Consider the following 19,734-nt stretch of genomic DNA (forward strand, 5'->3'; position numbering starts at 1 on the left):
AAACACACCACAGCCGTGGAAGCGACGCTGAAACTCGCAGCAGTCACGTGCATCATCGTGTAGCGTGGAGGACTGCACGCAGCGCTTACGCAACAGTAAAGTGGGAAGCTGCAACAGCATGCAACACACACACGTATAACATTACATGATGCCTTTCTCGGCTTTTGTGTTGTGGTTTTTATTTTTATTTCAGATGACCTAACCTGTACATTTACCGGAATGTACTCCGGTAAACTAATTTAAAATCAGAATTAAGCCTGACGATCTGATGGTGTCCGGGTTTATTAAAATCAGAAATATCTGGTAGCTTGATATTCAAGGCGTACCATTATGCCTTGTGGAAATTCAATTAAAAAAATTGGAGGAAAAGGCAGATGGGGAAGGCGAAAGGAGGTGATCAAGCTCTTTGTAAATTAGTTGCATATTGTTACCCTTTCAAATGGGAAAAATCATATCTTAAAACCTAAGAATGTGTGGACATAACATCATGAGTTGGCTTAAAATAAATTATATTACAATAGACAACACCGACCTGGTAATGTTATGTTGAAAAACAGCAGACAATCTGTATGCACAACAGAAAACCAATTCCCTGATCATGAGCAGTCCTTTAATGGGTTAATGGTACAGATGTGAGTGCTGCTATTGATTACAGTGTGCCTGTTTTAATGTGCTTTTTATTGTTATACTGAAAAATGAAACACACATCTGAAAGAAACAATCAGCAGTTGAGGAAAATTACTGGAGATGATTGAATATTGATTGGATCATCCTTGAACAAATCAGGACAGTGAGGATGCTTATTAACTGAATGGTGTCACTATCTTGATACATGACATAAGCCTTTTGTAATGTTAAGTAAAAACAAAAGACCCTCTTCAGCTTAACGGTGAATCCTGAAGGAATTATCGACGATGAAAAGCTTCTTTAATAGTGTGGTTTTCTTGGCAGGCCGTTGTTGAGGCTAGAAGAATGTTCTGCAGGGGAAGAAAGAGGAATTCACGTGTAAGATAAGAATGACAGTAAACCTGCTGTATGTGTTAACTGGTTTAGAAAGGTTTCATCAGGAACACTTTGTTTTGCTTCAATCACTGCACAGTAAACACAACAGACCAACACACATGCAGGTGAGTTTGAGAAATACCAAATAATTAGAGCTTAGACTAAACCAAAGTTGTCTTCTCTTTTGTACTGTAGCAGAGGAGGAATCCCCCCTACAGTACCACCCGGTGTCACTTAAAGTGTTTATGGATGTCAGAACATGTAACAGTCCCGGGGAACAACATCAATCAGAACAACTGCTGAAGGCTGGCAGGAGTCCTAAGCTGCTTTTATGAGTGGGCCATGACCTGACGACGCAAGGCAATACCACAGAAGACACTAATGTACACATGGGTTTATAAACGGCTCACTGGGGCGGGATTTGGGCAGATATATGGTGGGATGGGTCACTGATTGCGTTAGTTGTTGTCTATTCACTCAAATAGAATGGCTGTATCGTAGAGCACGTTTCAGCATGAAGAAACATCGCCCTGAGGCATTAATCAAATGGAAAAACTGCATAATGTATATGCTGTATACAGTCACTGTCACACTACGTTTCTTTGAAATAGCCAAGCTTTGACTGCAGTCCATAAATCTGACAGTTTGACAACAATGAAGGGAAACAAATACTAACATACTCTGCTTGTTTCTTCTGATTGACAGGGAAACTGTCACATGTGCTCAAGACAAAAATAGGGGGCCAAACAAAAACATGCAAACATCCGCTCTGCAGAGAAGAGGAGGTTTAAAGACTAAGTCGATTACCAGGACGAGGGTGAGGTAGGAGGAGAGGGAGGGCTAGTGCTGAAGGAGGTAGCCATGTCTGTACAGTGTTGCACTGCCTTCAAACACCTTTCTGTTCACAGTGGGACTGAATGATGCTGACTTAGGGCTGCTTACACGTGCACACATACACACAAGTCACACTGTCATATACTGTAAACTACTTGGCCGGTTTCATTAGATTATGGCCCAAATTATTAGAATAATGTGCCAGATGTGCATTTGAATAATATACATATGATGCAAAAATGTATTATACGTGAAATAGAACATAAATAATTTATCAGGAATACTTACACTTGATCTTCATATTCTTTCGGAGGGGAAACAGCAATCGCAACATCGATCCAGTCCTGAAAAAGGAAACAACATTTTACTTTCATTTTTCACTTTTGACTGAATCAATAGAAAATATGAAGCCTGACAAAATATGTAAAAGAGTGTGGACACAACAAGCATAAACATTAATTGAGGTTGAAGTGGTTTATGCCAAATCAATAACACACCCTGTTGTTGTAGCTACTAGGTTAAACTGTGGGAAGCATAGCACTTCATTTTCCTCTAATCAGAGTCCTACCCCTCCACTGTTCCAGGCCCGAGCCAGAGAGTTTTGTCCCTCAGTCAATGTGGCGTCAATCAGGATCTTCCCATTGACAGCCATAAGTTCATCCCCGGGTACAACGCCACCTACAAAGAGACACATCAGAGTTGGCTCCCTATCAAACCTGTTTATTCCCAACAGTGACACACAGAGAGTGGGTGCCAGGACCAGCTACAAAGATAAATATAGTCTGCGTGAAGAGAGTACATTTAAGTACATTTAAAGCTTGCATCCTAACTGTAAGTCAGCAAGCTGGCACATTCATATGTGCAATGCTTTCACTTAAATCTGATGGGCAATTCTTGCAGTTTCTATGGATTTAAAAAGATAATTATTAAGTTTACATCTTAAAATATAAAATGAACTGACCATGTTTATCTGCAGCACCACCTTCATACACAGAAGAAAACACCAACTTTCCCAACGGAGAGTCTGCGCCTCCCTCCAGAGCAATGTCGAGCTGTCCAGTCTGAACAAATTAACACAAGCATCACCACCAGTCATGTTTTAGAATATCGCACTTTAAATGTGATGAGCGAGATTTCTCTTGTCAATAAAGTGAGTTATCTGAAGTGAAGGCAGGAGATGCAGTGCAGTACCTTCTTGATTCTCAGTAGTCTCACATCTCGCCCGTCTATCTGGTCCGAGGAGAACTAAAAACACAGAATGAATGGAAGAGAGTAAAAGCACAAAACACTGCAGTTGCGTAAAAGGAAGTAAATGAATGAATAGAGGTGGCAAAATAAACAATGGCTTTCTACTCTGAATAGGTGTATGGCTCAGTAAAAACTAAAAGATACTTATAATACCCTTTGGGAGTTATTAACCACGGATGGTATAACTTATGAGGAGAGGACAATTGTTCACTTCAGGAAAATGATTAATGTTCTATTTTTTTCTGTGAATATGATATATTTCCAATTACAAAAAGTACAATCGACTATATCTGGCTCACAAGCAGTTAGCTTATTTATTAGCCTTATAGATAACTCGATTAAGCAGTTACGTGTGATTATTCTGTAATTTGATTTCTCTTAATTGTTGTTGTAGCGCTAGTTCTAAGGTAACAATGGCTGCCATGGGGATCAAACATTTAATAAGATAATCTAATATTAGATATGATAGTTAATTGATCCTATCAGACACAAAGGTTTTACAGTTAACTGGAGCTAAGACCTGCTAAATACCGTTTTCATTTTAAACTGCAAACAATATAAGGCATACGATACCATGGAGTAGGGATCAAAGTCTTCCTCGTATTTCTGAAATCCCTGAAAGAGAAATTAACATGTAGTTCATTAAAACGGGTGAATATGTCAATAAGGGGTTAACAAACTAGAAAGAAAAAAAAGATAAGATTTCCTTTGACAACCAGTTTTATATTCAAATTCAAATACCATCCCGTTAAATGGAAACCATGAAGACACAGACTGGCTTTCAAAAGCCACCCACTCACATTCAATAATGACAAGCATAGTTAACGGGAACCCGCGCGCACACAGAAAATCATTCCTCCCAAAGACGGCAGCAAATTAATTTAAAAGGAAGGAAACCGAACAAAGGACATCACATTAATCCAGCTACGATGACTCAGCCATTCCTCTTTTGAAGAATATTCATTTAAGTCTCCATTTCCTGTTTTGACGCAAACATAAAGAATGAACCCTTTTGTAATACTCATTTGTGTTTGTTGTGGCTGGAGAAGGCAGTTGAAATCAGCCCAAACAATCTAACTGATGTGGTATTTGTAATGATAGACACAATTCATCTAATGAGACTGATGTTCTGTCTCTGAGCAAAGTGGACAAGAAAAGGTAAAACTAGTTATTTTCTTCTATTGCTCACTGGACCACCCAATGTAAAAAAAGACAGCTTACAACCACAGACATTGACTAATAGCAGCAGTACGACTGTGACATGCATCCCCACACTGCATGTTCACAGTACTATTGTGTGCTCCAAATGAATAACAATGCTCTCATGTATAAGTTACACAACTGGATCTTACGGCAGTGATGCAGCCTATAGAGAGAGGACCAAATAAAAGAAGGCATGAGAGATCCACAAGGAAACCGGATGTGGAGAGCATGTGCAGAAAGAAGAGGAGAAAACACACTCAAGAGAAATGATAAAATCAAATGAGGTGGTGGTAGGTATGAATTACTTGTCGTTTGCCGTTTGATTTAAAAGACGAGTTGAAAGGCACCATCCGTTTCAGCATTTCCGGAGGCTGAAACACAAGAACAGGCATCAGCTTCAGCGAAACCAATAAAAACAAAACCAACGCATCCCTCACTCCGATGCTGGAATTGTGTTTGCTCCGCCACACCAGCGACAGTGACGGCTGTGGTTGTGTGCGATCACACGTGCACTTTTTGACCTGCTGTACCCACACTCAACAGTGATGTCACGGTGGACAGACACGCCATAGAGTACACTGCTACAGCACAAGGTGAGAAGTTAAACCACGCTACGCAACTCTAGGTAGAAGAAAAGAGATGTGTGTGTTAATTAAACATTAATATCATAAACTGTTGTTTTGGTCTAATTCAAAGTTAAAAAACTAAGATAAGTGTTGTGACAAGTTCTGAAATGGGGTGCTATATTTTTAGTAATTCTCAACGCATCCCATGAAAAGCCCAAAACCGATATTAGACTTCCCTTTCGTGTCTGTGAGCACCACACAGAGCTCCTATTAAAGATGCAATTCTATAAAATAAACTGACGAATAAATCTTTAAAAAATTTTTTTTTAAAGGTAACAGCTTGCCAGACTTGTTTGTGGATCAGTTCAACGCTAACTTGGTCTTTTCATGGAATGTGTTAACAATAAGTACAATCTTGACTAGTATTACCCTCATCCAGGACCTTTAAATTATTTGGCACTTTTCTCCAGGCCGATAGGAATCCAGATGTTAATATTACAGCATACGGTGCGCCACAGTCCTTGGGAATATAATACGATAAACAATCATCAGTACAGTTGCGTGCTGCAGCAGTGTACACTATTGGACTGACGATTATGGTCAATCATATCAGGGGAAAGTGATGATGATTTATGACAACCCTTCAGCGCCTACAGTCCAGGTGCCTCCCAGCAAGACATTTCACCTGCAGCTGCAGAGGTGCTGCTGCACTAATGGTAGAAGTGTGTGGTTGTGTTCTCAGGTGTGACTATTAATGTGAGGCACAGGGTTACTGGAAAGGGTTTCTCCAAAATATACGCAGTTTGAAAAATAAACAATGTGCCTAATTTCATTACAGCTTTTTGACAGGAAGGAGAGAGATGGCTTTCCCGCGTGATCTAATAACCACAGATTGGCTTTCTGTGAAACAGCAAAGAGAGTCTGGACAACTCACTGACTCAGGAAAGATTTGTGCAGAGAGCAAATGATTGAAGTGAGCTGTGTTTCATACCAGGCCATCAGAACGGAGTGCAGGTCTGAGTGGATCTGGTCGGTGGGTTTGGGACTGTGGCAGCATGACGGGTTTAGACATGACAGGGGCCATCTGACGCCTCTGGTTGGGGGGACTAGGAGCTAGTTGCTATTGGGGAAAGACCATGTTTCCATGCAACAGCTGAGTATATGTTTGGATTTAAACAGTATGCTCATTCAACAATTCATTTTACTAAGAAAACATCTGGTTTTGGGAGGATTTTACAAATATAAAATGATAAAACATTTTGATTAAAATCCATTTTAATCAAAAATGATGACCCTTTTATACATTTGTAAAACTTCAAATCACTTCAAATCAGACACTCACCAAGGGGGTGCTTGAATTGGAAAGGCGACTGGCATGGGAGGTATTTCTCATAACCTGAACCACAGTAAAATAAAATGAATTTCTTATCCCCCTGGCACAGACGGAGCACTGCAGCAAAATCAATGCAACACACACCCAGACGCAGTCCATCTCCTGAGATATCACAACATGGCCGAGGTTCCAAAAGCATTTAATGCATGGCCCATTGGATGAAATTTAAAATATCCAAAATGAACGCAAGCACACACTTTTTATTTTTATTAAACCAGCTCCTCTCATGAGCAATAGCATGCTACATTCATCACTGCTACACACCATGCAACACTCCACTCCATATAAATCCACACAGCTACAAGCAAACATCAATAACCAACTGAATCTCTGAATGCCTTTCCCTCCATGAGAAGTAAATTCAATTACTGCACAAGTCTGTAATACGGTGCATCGATCTCTCTTCATGCTTAAAACATCCCAGTACAGAAAACATAAACCTATTAATTAAAGAGAATCAAGACCTGCAGCCTTGAAAATGCATTAACTCTATGTGCGCCCTTCATATTTCTTTACAAGGCAGATGCAACTTTTCACTTTTCAAGAAAAATAATCCATCCCATCTATCTGTTCAACAAAGCAACACACACATCATCTCTCTCACATGAGAATCTCTAACCTTTGGACTAGAGGGGTAGGACATTTCACTGGCGTTGGACGAGTAAATCCCTCCTCTTGGCAGATAGCCCCCTGCCTCCCACTCGCTCCTGCGCTCTGGAGGACTGGGAGGGTGTTGGAGGTGATGGTGATGATGCTGGCGGTAACCACTGTGGGTTCCTTTTCGTTCTCCTGAGTGTTGCGGGGGTGGGGGCGGAGGGGGAGGTGGAGGAGGTGGTGGTGGTGGTGGTGGAGGAGGGGGTGGAGCTGGCTGAGGGGAAGATGGAGGCCACGACGACTGAGACTGAGGAGGATAGTGGGAGGAAGGTGGGCGAGGGGGTTGGGGAGGCTGCGGTTGAGGCCTGCGCCCCTTGGAGTTCAAGGTAGACGGGGCAGAGGGAGGTTTTCTAGCGCTGGGAGGAGAAGGAGGGTGCCGCTGTGGGGATGCTCGAGACGAGGGAGGGGAGTAGTTGGGTATTGTTGGGTTCAGCTTGGGTAAGGGTGGGGGGAGAGGCAAGGGAGGGGGAGGCTGGCTAGTGCTGGCTTGGGTGGGGGCCAGTCTCTTCAGAGGGCCCCTCAGGCTCTGATCCACGTCATCCAGGTTAATGTCATCCATATCAGTGGTGGCCAGGTGGAGGCCGCCAGGGAAACGCTTCACCTTGGGCACCGAAGCAGGAGAGCGTGGCGGGGAGAGCTTAAAGTCACAATGACATGAACAATGACTCGTTTCACCTCGCGACAATCCACCTGTTGACCTGAAACACACATCTAAAATGCTCTCCTGCAGACCATTGTCTGCAGGACCATTGTCATTCTTTTATTCGACATGAACATGTTGACGTTTGAAGGCAAGTTATCAACTTGTGCCAAAACCTTGTCATGTCAATGTAGAAAAAAAATTAGATAATGAGATTGAATGTTTGTTTTTTCTTTTCGGGTATTTTCAAAATTCCATTTTCACATGTCTCCTCCTCTACAGATTTCACTTGCTGGAAAATAAGCTTTTTTGTGGTATGAGCAGGTGAATATAAACCCTATAATCATGTAACTTAACATTCAAACTGATGGCTGGGAAGAAAGGCTTCCTGAAGTGTCCTTCCCCACACTTAACATGGCAGGAAGGAGGTGCCTCAATGATATTAACAGCAATGCTTTGCAACTGTATTAGAGCTCTACTCATCTCCTTGCAACAGTAAAAAGAATTGGCATATAACTTTGTAGAATGTTACATGAAACAAGAAAACAATGTCGAGGAGCCCTGAGTGCAGAGAGGTTTTGACAGAGGAGGTCTCACTCTGTACCTCGGGGGATTCATTCTCCACACAGGATATCTGCTCCAACCGAGTCTGACAAAGACGCTCCACCCAGTGTTGCACTTTCTCTGACTCCTCAAGGTCTTCTCTCTCAGTCTCTGAAACCTGGTTCAAAAGGGTGGCATCGGACAATAGGAATCAGCCCTGTACACACACATGTACATGCTCAGCTTTCAAACAGCCTTTAGTGAATCATAAAACAAATAATATGGTTGCACCACAACTTGACACCCTGAGAGTTAACGGTGCCATAAATTCCATCATAGATATTAAATGGTATAATCCACATTGTCACTTTGTTCAGTATTTACGAACAAATCTAATCCCTCCTTTTCGTACCTCCTGCACCAGACGATTGATCTTAAGTTGCTTCTCTCGTTCATGCATCTCTTCCTTCTCCTTGGCGAGTTTCAGCTCAAACTCCATCTCCTTTTTGTTCTTTCTCTGCTCCTGCAGTGTGTCCGTGTTGGACACTTTCTTCTTTTTCTTCTTCTTTTCTCCTTTCTGAGGTGTCATCAGTTAGTCACAGTACGGGACAGGCAAATATGCCACTCCAAACCACGCAGCATGCAGAAATAGCTTGTGACACCACACAGTGTCACAAGCCCTACAAACAACATTATGTTTTTGAAAAATCAAAGCTCTGATCTTAAATATGTAACCGCCACTTGTCATGAGAACTATTTTTCTTTCTTTTGCTCCTCTTCCACCACACTGAAGTACCTTGCGGAGTGACGGCAGTTTCCCCTCGTATCGATAAAACCAGCCAAATGCTAAGAACGGAGATGAACACAGGTCACTCTGTTAAATGACATCCAAGGTTAAAACACAGACTCAGCAAACTCCAATGCATCTATTACAAAAACAACATGACACTAAAAAAAAACACAACACCCAAAGAGAAAAAGAGACAAACAGATTAAGCCTGCTCCATTTAGGCACTTATAACATAACTACTTGGACAAATGCAAACAGCTGGACTGGTTGTGTGTCATCATTTTCAGGAGCATCTAGCAAAACAAATGCAACTGGTTGAAATGGTACTGAAAACTCTCCAATGGTTACATTCTGGTTGTCAAAGGAAATCTAGCACTAGTCTCTGTGTACGCTGGTTTGGACAAACAGCTGTGACAGTGACAGCTGAGGCTCCAGACTCACTTGTCTGTCCTGATCTTCCTCCTTGTCCTCCTCTGTGAAGAAGCTGGCTTCATCGGCTTAGAGGAGAGGCCACAAAAGCAACAAAGCACACAGAAGTGACAGAAAGAGACAGAGAGCGTGCGTAACAAAGGAGGGGAAACGTGGTGAAAACCAGGCAAGAGGAACTTCTACTAATCTAATGTTTAGAAGAAAAGTAAATATGTAGGTTTAGGAGTACAAAGAGGATTCATGCACTTCAGGACTTGTTCAGGTGTCCTTACGAGAACTCTTGGCCTTGGTGTTTTTTGACTCGGGCGGGGCGGGTGATGAGCTCTTTGGAGTTCGGGGGCTCTTTGGACTTTTGGGCCTGTCTTTGGCTCCCCAGTCCTCGTCCCACTCTCTGCTGTGCTTCTTCTCCACAGCCTCAAGCCTACAAAAGGATGACAAAACATGTGAGAGTTGTAAGATATTTACAAAACAATATTGAAATTGGCACTTTAAGGACATAAAAACACCATATATACTTCTCCATCTCCTTTTTATAGCGCTCCTCTTCCTCTGCAGCTTTCTGAGAGATCTCCATCTTTCTCCTGTTAAAACACATGACAGATTTTGTAAATAAAACTGTCCAGATAACATGCTATGGCACAGGGCTATAAATCCAGAATATATGACTTCAATCCAGTTTATGGCAGCTATTGACAATGTGATATGCGCATTTTTTATCCTCAGATATTGCTGGCATCAATACACTGAGATAACTGAGCGTGTCCTCCGAATATACAAACGCATGGGAAGGATATGCAAAATTATCTAGTAACGTGAACATAAATCCATATAGTGATGTGACAACAGAGCAATAAAGACGGTCCTCGGTTGGATGGAAAATCAATGGTAAAAATGTTCGTGAAGCATAAGCCTATTTGACAGGGAATTTGTCTTTCTTGATTTATTGGTTGATGACTTTCAGTCTCAGGTTGACCGCATGTTGGTATTTCCCAAGCTAATTAGATACGCAGAGCACTCCAGCTGGAGGAGGATTTTTGTTTAAGCAGTTTCAAAATGTCAGAAAATTTCCATGAAAGAACACTTTTTATGTTTTCTTTTCATCAGTTACTAATCTCAACCTCAGGGTGAGGATGTGGTCTTTCAGTTCAAATACCTCCCATTCGTCACAATAGAGACACTTGAACGTCGGTCTTGTGTGCACGTACAACAAGACAGCTGTCATGTTTCTGTCATGCGACGAACACTAGGTACATTTAAAGAAAAGGAGTTGTGGCTGTTCACGCACTGCTTCTCCTTCTCCTGCTGCTCCTTCAGGATTTTGTTGGTCTCCAGTGCCACCCTCTTCTGGTGCATCAGCTCCTGCCTATCCAGCTGCCTACGGGCCTCCACGGCCAGACGCTCCTCGTCCGTCATGAACAGCTCTCTGCCCTGAGAGGCGACAACAGCCACAGACAACGATCAGGGAAAGACTTTGTGGAGAGCAAGCTTCCTCAAACTGTTTGGGCTCTGGAGAACCGGCAGACAAGCCCAAAACTGTCTCTGTGACCAGGGTGAGAGAAGAAAAGTCTGTTTTGAATCATCTTTGAAGCCTCACTCGGAAACTAAGGCACAACCTAAGAATCATTGACTTATAACCATCTATGTGCAGGAACAAAAATGTATCAAATATATACAAGCAATACTGTACTACATACATTTCCAAATGTTTACTGTTGCAGGGTTCCCTGTTTATGCAGATGAACACAGGTAAATGCATTAGACAGGCGTCAAGGAGAACCAGGAATAAGAGGAGACTACTTGTCTCGCCGTCCCCGAGTCCCGAGGCAAACAACCTGCCGAGTGACTTTACTGAGGATAAATGTTGCTCCTGCTGACAGCCGGGCTGAGGAACAGCCAATGTGGTAATGTGACGTGTCCTAAACAGAGTGGCAGATTAATCTGTATGGTGCAGGAATATGCAAAGGAGACGGCAGATGTGTGTGATCCCACAATTTATAACAGATAACTTACTCTGTGAGAGATCTGATTGTCCTCATCTAAATATTATTCTATGATCCCTATCACAATACAAACAACAATTCTAGCAAATATTTTATGTGCACCATTTTGCATCACCTCTATGCTGCAATAACATTATTTGTGATTTACCATTTTTAACTGGTAACACATTGTGTATCTTCTAGAAACATGGAAATGTATGGGTACCCATTTAAATGTAAGTAATCTAGATGTGATAAAAATGCTGTTGCATAGGTGTCATTTTATCTAAGAAAATCCATTTTTAAAGGGTAGAGTGTCTCATATGCAGATGTATTCATATGCATTGTATCTTAAAATTTGTGTTTCCTGTTGAGTTTTTGGGGGAATCCAATAATACTCACAATAGTTATATGTGAAAGAAAACACAAGCATTATGAGTTTAAAAAAGACAGCATGAAATTGAATGGTATTTAAATGATCATTTATGATTGTATTAAAAAGGTAATGCCATGTACTTACAGCTCCTGTCAGAACAGTAATAGTCAAACTCCTGCTGCTCTTCAGGACTCTCACAGCCTGGGAATATAATAACAGAAAACGTTAAATAATTCCCTTCATTTTGAAGATTTGTTTAATGAAATAAATATAGGTTAGTACATTCACAGTCTCTCAAAAAACATAGCCTGTGTGAAGAATGTGTTATGTGTATTTGATAGGGTGTGAAATCATCACAGACTCCTGTTAAATACTGGCAAAGAAAACTTCACGAAGGACCTTTTTTTTCGACTGCAACACCTTTTGTTTTGGTGAAATTTGGCTGTGGATCTACAACTCATTGGATTTACAGCTCAATGAGCTTTTGCAGTAGAAAACAAATCCAACAACACTCAAGGGCATTGAACAAAACACTGACAGTCACACAAGTACCGTTAAAAGATTTTTTTAAAAAGGACAAAATGTACAAAATTGTAAATTAGCTGCCATTATTGGAAGTAATTTCACCTCTTTGTGGTCCGCATTGGTGAAATCCACCGCGTTCACCTCCACAATCTGGTCTCCAATCTATATTTTAGGATAAGACATAGATGCAGTTTGCAGCAGTGGGTATACAATTATCACACTTTAATAGAAGTATCCAATTTGAGAAATCACCTCAAGTCCAACTTCGGCAGAAAGTGAGCCTGGCTTGACATTACTGATGTAGATACCAGGTTTCTGGGTTGGACCACTGGAGATGCTGATGCCCATACCCTTGGTACCCACAAGGCTGAGAAAAACCTTCTTCTCCTTGATTTCTTTGCCACCAATGGACGTCAAGCCTGCAATGCTGCTTTTTTTCTCCTGGGGCCGATACAGAAAGTCCATAAGCTGCCTCTATATGTGATCAAACTTTTGAAACTGAAAAGCGACATTAAGCAAAAACTAAATATGCCTCTTACCCCCGACTCAGACACAAACTGGTCAACAAAATGCCACTTGAGGGGTTCATCTGATGAGCTGGAGACATTTTAAAAAGGTGAACAAGAACAAAGCAATGTCATTCTAGCACATTAACTCCCCATTTCAGCATTCAAACAGCAGTTAGAAACTGTTTTATCAAATCAATGATCTTACCTTTTTACTGGGATCATCCCCACATCTGCAGAGGGAAAAAAATAGAATGAATTGAGGCCATCGATATTAAACAATATTCATCAATCATGCTAATGTTGTTTGAAAAATGAGTTTGTTTTACGTACGTCTGACTTTAAATGACACAATCTTCTTCGTCTTGATGAGACTGATGACCTCCTCGTGGATACAGGAGGAGATGGAATATCCATTGATACGCACAATCTCATCTCCAACCTATAAATCAAGACAGGATGGGATGCTACGCATGACCTTCAATTTCAATATATCAAACACACACAGTTACTGCTACTCCAATATTTTACATCCCTGTCTCTTGAATATTTTACATAACTGAGCGTGGATATAACACCTATAAATGTCAACGTTTACACCGTCAATACTTACATACACAAACAAATGCATTATATGATTATCTGTATGGTCCATGTTAAATCAAATAAATAAATAATAATTAACAATGTAAATGTTTTAAGTTAGCCTACGCAACCTGTCTTTGAGCAGATAATAATGCATACAACAATATTCTTTTGAATGCAGGATAATATTGATACAAGTACATATTTTCTCCTAACATTTCCATCATACCAGTAGTAATGTTGCCATGTTTTGCATTGACTGTCTCTCTGGGCTTTATCCAAATATTAGACATGAGACTTCCCTCACCTTGGATGTTATAATACATAATGACTCACAGCGGGATATTTCTTTTATTTGACGTCCATCTGGGATAAACTGGACAATCTGGGATAGACATGGGATAGACTGTACGAGTTTTAGAAACGCTGTTCTTTGCCCCACCTAGTGGACACATGGCCACAGAAAACTAATTTGATTGACTCTACAGACACAACAATGGGTCCCTTGCCTAATCTTCACATAACAAAATATACTGATTGATGGCATATTAAATAGAAAAATACACAAATACAATACTAATATATTAGTGTGTGTATATATATATATATATATATATATATATATATATATATATATATATATATATATATATATATATATATATATATATATATACCATGTAACCGAATAGTAAGAAAAAAACAAATGGACAAAAGTCAAAACACACATGTATGCATACCTGAAGACCGACATTCCCGGCCTGACCGTCTTTGACCATCTGTGATATATAGAGACCACTGCCAAACTCCAGCCCTCCTCGGACACTCAGACCCAGTCCATCGCGATGTGTCCGATCCAAACGCACCTCTTTCAGCTTCCTACACAATCAGGAGAGAGAGGAAGATGCCAAACAGGATGTATGAGCCATGGAAGATGGTTTCGGTAGGGTAACAGGGAGAATATAGTGTGGGGATACTCAGGGATATTATGGTATGAAATTGTCTTACAGCTGTACATGTTGGGTGTTTTCATTACATAGGCACATACATTTGCAAAACAGACCAGATATACACACCAGTACCAGGACACAAGTCCATGCTGTACTCACCGTGACCTCTTTGGGGTGAACAGGTCGTACTCCACCTGGTGTTTGAGTGGGATAAGAGGTCGGATGGCATCAAACAAGGGCAAGCGCTTGGGTTCGTTGATGACCAGCTTCAGGTCCCCCACCAACACTGGCAAATCCATTGACCTAAAAGAGGAAGGGCATTTTATACACAATTACTTCTACCTTCTGTGGTAGAATACAATGTACAATACACAACATGAAATAGGGTTTGTAGTGTGTGCCAATATGATGCACATTTCAGGGACATCAGCTACATTAAAAAACGTATTGAAATAAATTGAGGAAAAAACAATTATATTTTATTGTAATAAAATCTGATTGAACACCAATGGAAATTACACCTCAAAACATACCGCAGACTTGTCCAAATTGTTTGCTTGTGTTATTAATGTGTTTTTTTCAATCTGATAGATGATTTTTTTCCTCTAAATTAATTCTACATTTAAGGGACTATTACAGCCTGAGGATTCCTCCACTCAAGAGCACTGCACTGCAGAGTTTTAGGTTCCCTATGGTGCCGTTTCAGAGGCGTTTGTACCCTGACGGGAATGTAAGTCTAAGTCTGTGTCTTATCTGCACATGGCCAGGCATGTAAACGATGTAGCCTCGATGACCACCTACGTTAGTAACAGAGTTCCACAAGGTTCTGTGATCGGACCGATTTTATTTACCATAAATATGCTTCCATTATCAGGAAACACTCCATAAACTTTCATTGTTATGCAGATGATACTCAATTATATCTATCTATCAAGCCAGAAGAAACCAACCAGCTCGCTAAACTTCAAGCATGTATGACCTGCAACTTCCTGATGTTAAACTGTCATGTCTCAAAGCGATGTAGAAAAGCTGGTTCACGCGTTTGCTTCTTCTAGACTAGATTACTGCAACTCCTTATTATCAGGCTGCTCTAATAAGTCTCTTAAGTCCCTCCAGTTGATCCAGAATGCTGCAGTTCGTGTACTCACACAAACTAAGAAAAGAGATCACATTACTCCTGTATTAGCTGCTCTGCACTGGCTCCCTGTAAAATCAAGAATCACATTTAAAATTCTTCTCCTCACCTACAAAGCCTTGATTGGTGATGCACCATCATATCTTAAGGAGCTTGTAGTACCATATTGCCCCACTAGAGAGCTGCGCTCACTAAATGCGGGGCTACTTGTGTATAGAGTCTTCAAAATCAGGATGGGAGCAAGAGCCTTCAGTTATCAAGCTCCTCTTTTATGGAACCAGCTTTCACTTTCAGTCCGGGAGGCAGACACAGTCACCTCATTTAAGAGTAGACTTAAGACTTTCCTCTTTAATAGTGCTTATAGTTAGGGCTGAATCAGGTTTGCCCTGGTCCAGCCCCTTGATATGCTGCTATAGGCTTATAGGCTGCTGGGGATGTTTTAGGATACACTGAGCTCTTCTCTCCTCTTCTCTTTCTCCTTATGGACGAATTTACGTCTCTTCATTGCACCTTACTAATTCTACTTCCTCCCCAGGGGTCTTTGTGCCTTCTCGCCTCATAGGGTCCATTGGACCTGGCTGTGTCTGAAGCTGATCCTGGCTCTTGGCTTCTGCCTCCTTGCCCCTGCTTCCTGCATCCAGCCCCTGGCTTGGGCCTGGCCTCCTTCCCCATGGCCCTGCCTCCTTCTTTGTGCCTCCTGCCTCAAGGGACTGGCCTCATTGGCCTCTTTTGCGATACCTCCTGCCTGGTGGACCGCCCTCCTGCCTCCGTGTCCCTGCTGATGCCCCCCCTCCTCTCTTCCTCCTACTGTGTTATGGATTGTGGAGGTCTGGATCGTGGTCCATGCCTACTACTCATTATTCATATATTTTTGTCATATTCATTGAATGTGTTGTAACTCTGTAACACTGTTCATCTGTACACATGACATCTATTGCTTTTGTCCATCCGCGGAGAGGGATCCTCCTCTGTTGCTCTCCTGGAGGTTTCTTCCCTTTTTCCCCCGTGAAGGTTTTTGGGGAGTTTTTCCTGATCCGATGTGAGGTCCTGGGACAGGGATGTCGTATGTGTACAGATTGTAAAGCCCTCTGAGGCAAATTTGGAATTTGTGATTTTGGGCAATGCAAAATAATCTGAATTGAATTGAATTACAATGCCGAATGTTTAGATTTAGAGATAATGAATGGGACATTGACTCTAGTTGAAAGTACAAGTAATTATAACTGACCTCTGATAATCTTATCAGCCACAATATTAATAAAGTCCTCCCTAAAGAGTCCTTAATGGATTTAGCATTAGGATAACAATGTTGGACTGGTGACTTTCATCTTTCTTGCAAAACCTGTTGCCTGCATTGCCCATAATGCAACTCAACCACTGACAGTTTGGTGGGCTACGTTAAAGTAGCCTCAAGCAGAGATGGGGAGCGGGCTACAAAAGGTCTGGGAAGCTCACTTTTTTTCTAACTCCATATCCCCCAGGTTTTTACTTTTTCCCAACTTACTACTACTACTCTTCAGACCTAACCAATGTTGACTCAAGTGACATCACTTGTTGAGGCAATTTGTCACACAGCTCCACTCCAGAGTACTTTATAGAACTCTTTATCACACATGCAGTAGCACATCCCCTTTAATATTAAATGTTTAACAACAGTAGAAGTATAGGACCATAATATATAATTGCTGATGGAAAAACATCTGATTATCTTTCACATTTCAAAGGAAGCCAAAAGAAAACTAGAACAGCAATTAAATCAACAAAGTAAAAGCTACTGTGTAAAATCTGTCCACCTGGCCTCCTCTTTAAATTATTAACAAGTGTCATTTCAGTCCTGCTTGGAGGATGAACATAAAAAGAGCTTTTGTGGATAACCGGCCAGGCTTGTCGGAGCACAGTGGAAACTGATCAGAGGCGGTGGGGCCACAGAGCTCTGGCTCTTTTCAAAGATTAATTGAAACCTAGACCTTTAGCCCTCCCCAACCTAGACCCTCTGAGACCAGGCTGTTCTTAGAAAGCCTGATGGAGCACACCGTTTAAATTGTGTGCATCGGGACTGTGTCTGATGATATGAAGAGCTTTTAAAAAACTAAACATGCAAAGGAGTTATAGAACAAGAAGAAATTACAGCATATGAGAATTTTTTTTTGCCTTTTACCTATTTTTTGTGTATTGTGTTTTATGGACACAACCTATTCCATAACCATCGATAATGTATTGATGTAGGAATACAGAGTGTGAATGTACGGATGCGTGTGTGACAGGCAAAACAAAAAAGTAAATGCAACATTCTCACAGACATGCACACTAACACCACGCTGAGAAATGACAGATGGTACTCACTGGTGATACATGCGAAGGACATCATACAAGTAATCCTTCTCCGCTTCATTTTCAATCAGCAATTCCACCTGCAAGAAAGGAAAAACATCTGGTGCCATCCTTCTTCTCACCGCTGAATCAGAGAACATGTCCGCCCAGTGACACACACTGTCCCTCTCTCCTGTGGTCCCGTCAACACTACAGGGGGTGAGCCGTCAGTGTGTGCCTCCTGCGTGTGCGCTTGTGTGTATGTGTAGGATTCCATACAAACCTGATGGTGGCTCAGCTGCAACAGAATAGTTTTGAGGAAACGCTTCGGCCAATCGGTGATACAACACATTTCACTTTTCCCTTGACTAAAAATGTCCCAAACTACAAGCGTAGGCTTCCAACCCAACCTGAGTCACGTTTTTGTCAGAGTGGTAGTTCAAACTGGGCTTTGAGGATGACGAGGCTCCTTGGACTAAAGCAGGTAATGGACAGCCCTTCTCTCACCATCAAACCCCTGGGAGGGAATAATGGCAGTCGAGGTGAGGAAAGGCTGCAGTAGGAAGGTCAGCCGTGTCATCTTACGTCTCAAATACAAACAGAGGTGAACATTCACACGCATCTCATCTTGAGCAGCGTGTACTCAAAGATAGGCTAGGTCTTAAAGAGAGAGAGAAAACACATTCTGACACTTATCTAGGAATTAAAGCATTGACTCACTTTTCAAACCTGACAACAAACATCTTAAATTAATATAGTTCCTGTTGCAATGTTTGTTAATTCAAGTAGCTGACTGGAAGTGAACTTGGACCAAAGCTGTAGTCCTAGCAACATAAGGATATGGTAATCATAAATGTAGGACTGCACACATGAACCCTGCTTTGAGTCTTTATGACTGTAATAAATTGTGCTTGCTCAGGTCAGTGAGGCAATCAGCCACTCCTGCATGCAGACTTTGGCACCATATACCAAAGTGCCTGGCACTTTTAAAATCAACATAACAGATAATAATGCAATTCTTCACACATTTTGAGTGAAACTCTGGACACTCTCAACCAGAGAGAGAGACATACAGAGACTATGATCATGGCCCAAAAGGAAACAAAGCCTGATTGTGCCATGCTGGTCCTCAGCCTCTAATTAAACCCGTAAATTGTCCCAACTCTTCCGCTCAGCTGCTCATCTCTGACACAATCTACATTATCGAATGCTAGGATGCCCTTTGCGAAGAGCCTGCAATATGTGTCACTGCCAACCAGATGGCTGTGTGATGATCTCACACACTCTGGGGCTGAAAATGCCCTGAACAGATCATGTTCCTTTCCTCTGTTATTTTGTATTCATAGTTACCTTTTCAGGCTGTTATTTCCCAACACCAACCACACAACATAGTACAATGAAAATATATCAACTGCACATAACTAATAATAGATCAGAACAGTTTCCGGTGTTGTAAGAGCAACACCCTATGATAATAATCCTGATAATTAATCCTGGACAGTCAAAAAAAATAAGTTATTTCAGTTGAAATGAAAACCCATTCTATTAGCACCTTTTATACAAATGCTTTTTACTCTATAATAACATTTTTGAATGATTCACATTTTGAATGATTTTAGCTCGTGCTGCTGTCGACCAGGCCTGTGTCTGCGTGACATCCCACCGAAAGAGACACCTGAGCCAGTGAGGTGACAACCAGGTGAGGGAAAGGCTTTTTAATGAGTTACCGTATTTAAGAGAAATGTAATCAATATCGCGAGAGGACGTTGGTCGAAACTTACCTTGTGCCGAAATTCCCGAGCAACTTTCCTCTCCATCGCTGCGAGGCGGCAACAAACCGACCGACGAGAGATCCCGTTGTCGGTGAAGTTTGGCAGTAGTGGACCCCGGGTCAGTGCGTCAAACTACTCGTTGCAAAATACAGCTTCCGGTGAAGATTTTCACGGTAAGACAATAATAACGAGGATGAAATAGATGGGGGTAGTGATTACGATGAAGGAGACTATTTACAAAAACATAGCACATGTTACTTTCAAGTAACGAGGCCTGTCGTCTTTGTCTAATTC

At 41.5% G+C, this 19,734-nt stretch overlaps 1 protein-coding gene across 2 annotated transcripts; it reads right to left on the minus strand.

Moving 5' to 3' along the window:
- Nucleotides 1–596: 596 nt before the first annotated feature.
- ush1c (Usher syndrome 1C) lies at nt 597–19,646 on the minus strand. Of its 2 annotated transcripts, XM_034535573.1 has the most exons (23): nt 19,450–19,646; nt 17,702–17,769; nt 14,383–14,526; nt 14,014–14,152; nt 13,022–13,130; nt 12,897–12,921; nt 12,722–12,779; nt 12,435–12,623; nt 12,285–12,344; nt 11,802–11,858; nt 10,588–10,730; nt 9,818–9,883; nt 9,575–9,723; nt 8,880–8,929; nt 8,496–8,660; nt 8,145–8,261; nt 4,593–4,658; nt 3,658–3,699; nt 3,028–3,081; nt 2,798–2,897; nt 2,405–2,514; nt 2,125–2,180; nt 597–977 (listed from the first exon to the last, which is right to left on the minus strand). In XM_034535573.1, exons 1-23 carry the CDS (start codon nt 19,483–19,485, stop codon nt 965–967), a joined length of 2,016 nt encoding a protein of 671 aa, XP_034391464.1. In that variant the 5' UTR covers nt 19,486–19,646; the 3' UTR covers nt 597–964. The 2 variants fall into 2 exon arrangements, with proteins under 2 accessions (XP_034391464.1, XP_034391463.1); XM_034535572.1 differs by lacking the exons at nt 4,593–4,658; nt 8,145–8,261; nt 8,496–8,660; nt 8,880–8,929 and adding an exon at nt 9,315–9,370.
- Nucleotides 19,647–19,734: the final 88 nt, after the last annotated feature.

Source organism: Cyclopterus lumpus, chromosome 6 (assembly GCF_009769545.1).
Source record: "Cyclopterus lumpus isolate fCycLum1 chromosome 6, fCycLum1.pri, whole genome shotgun sequence".
NCBI lineage: Eukaryota > Metazoa > Chordata > Actinopteri > Perciformes > Cyclopteridae > Cyclopterus > Cyclopterus lumpus.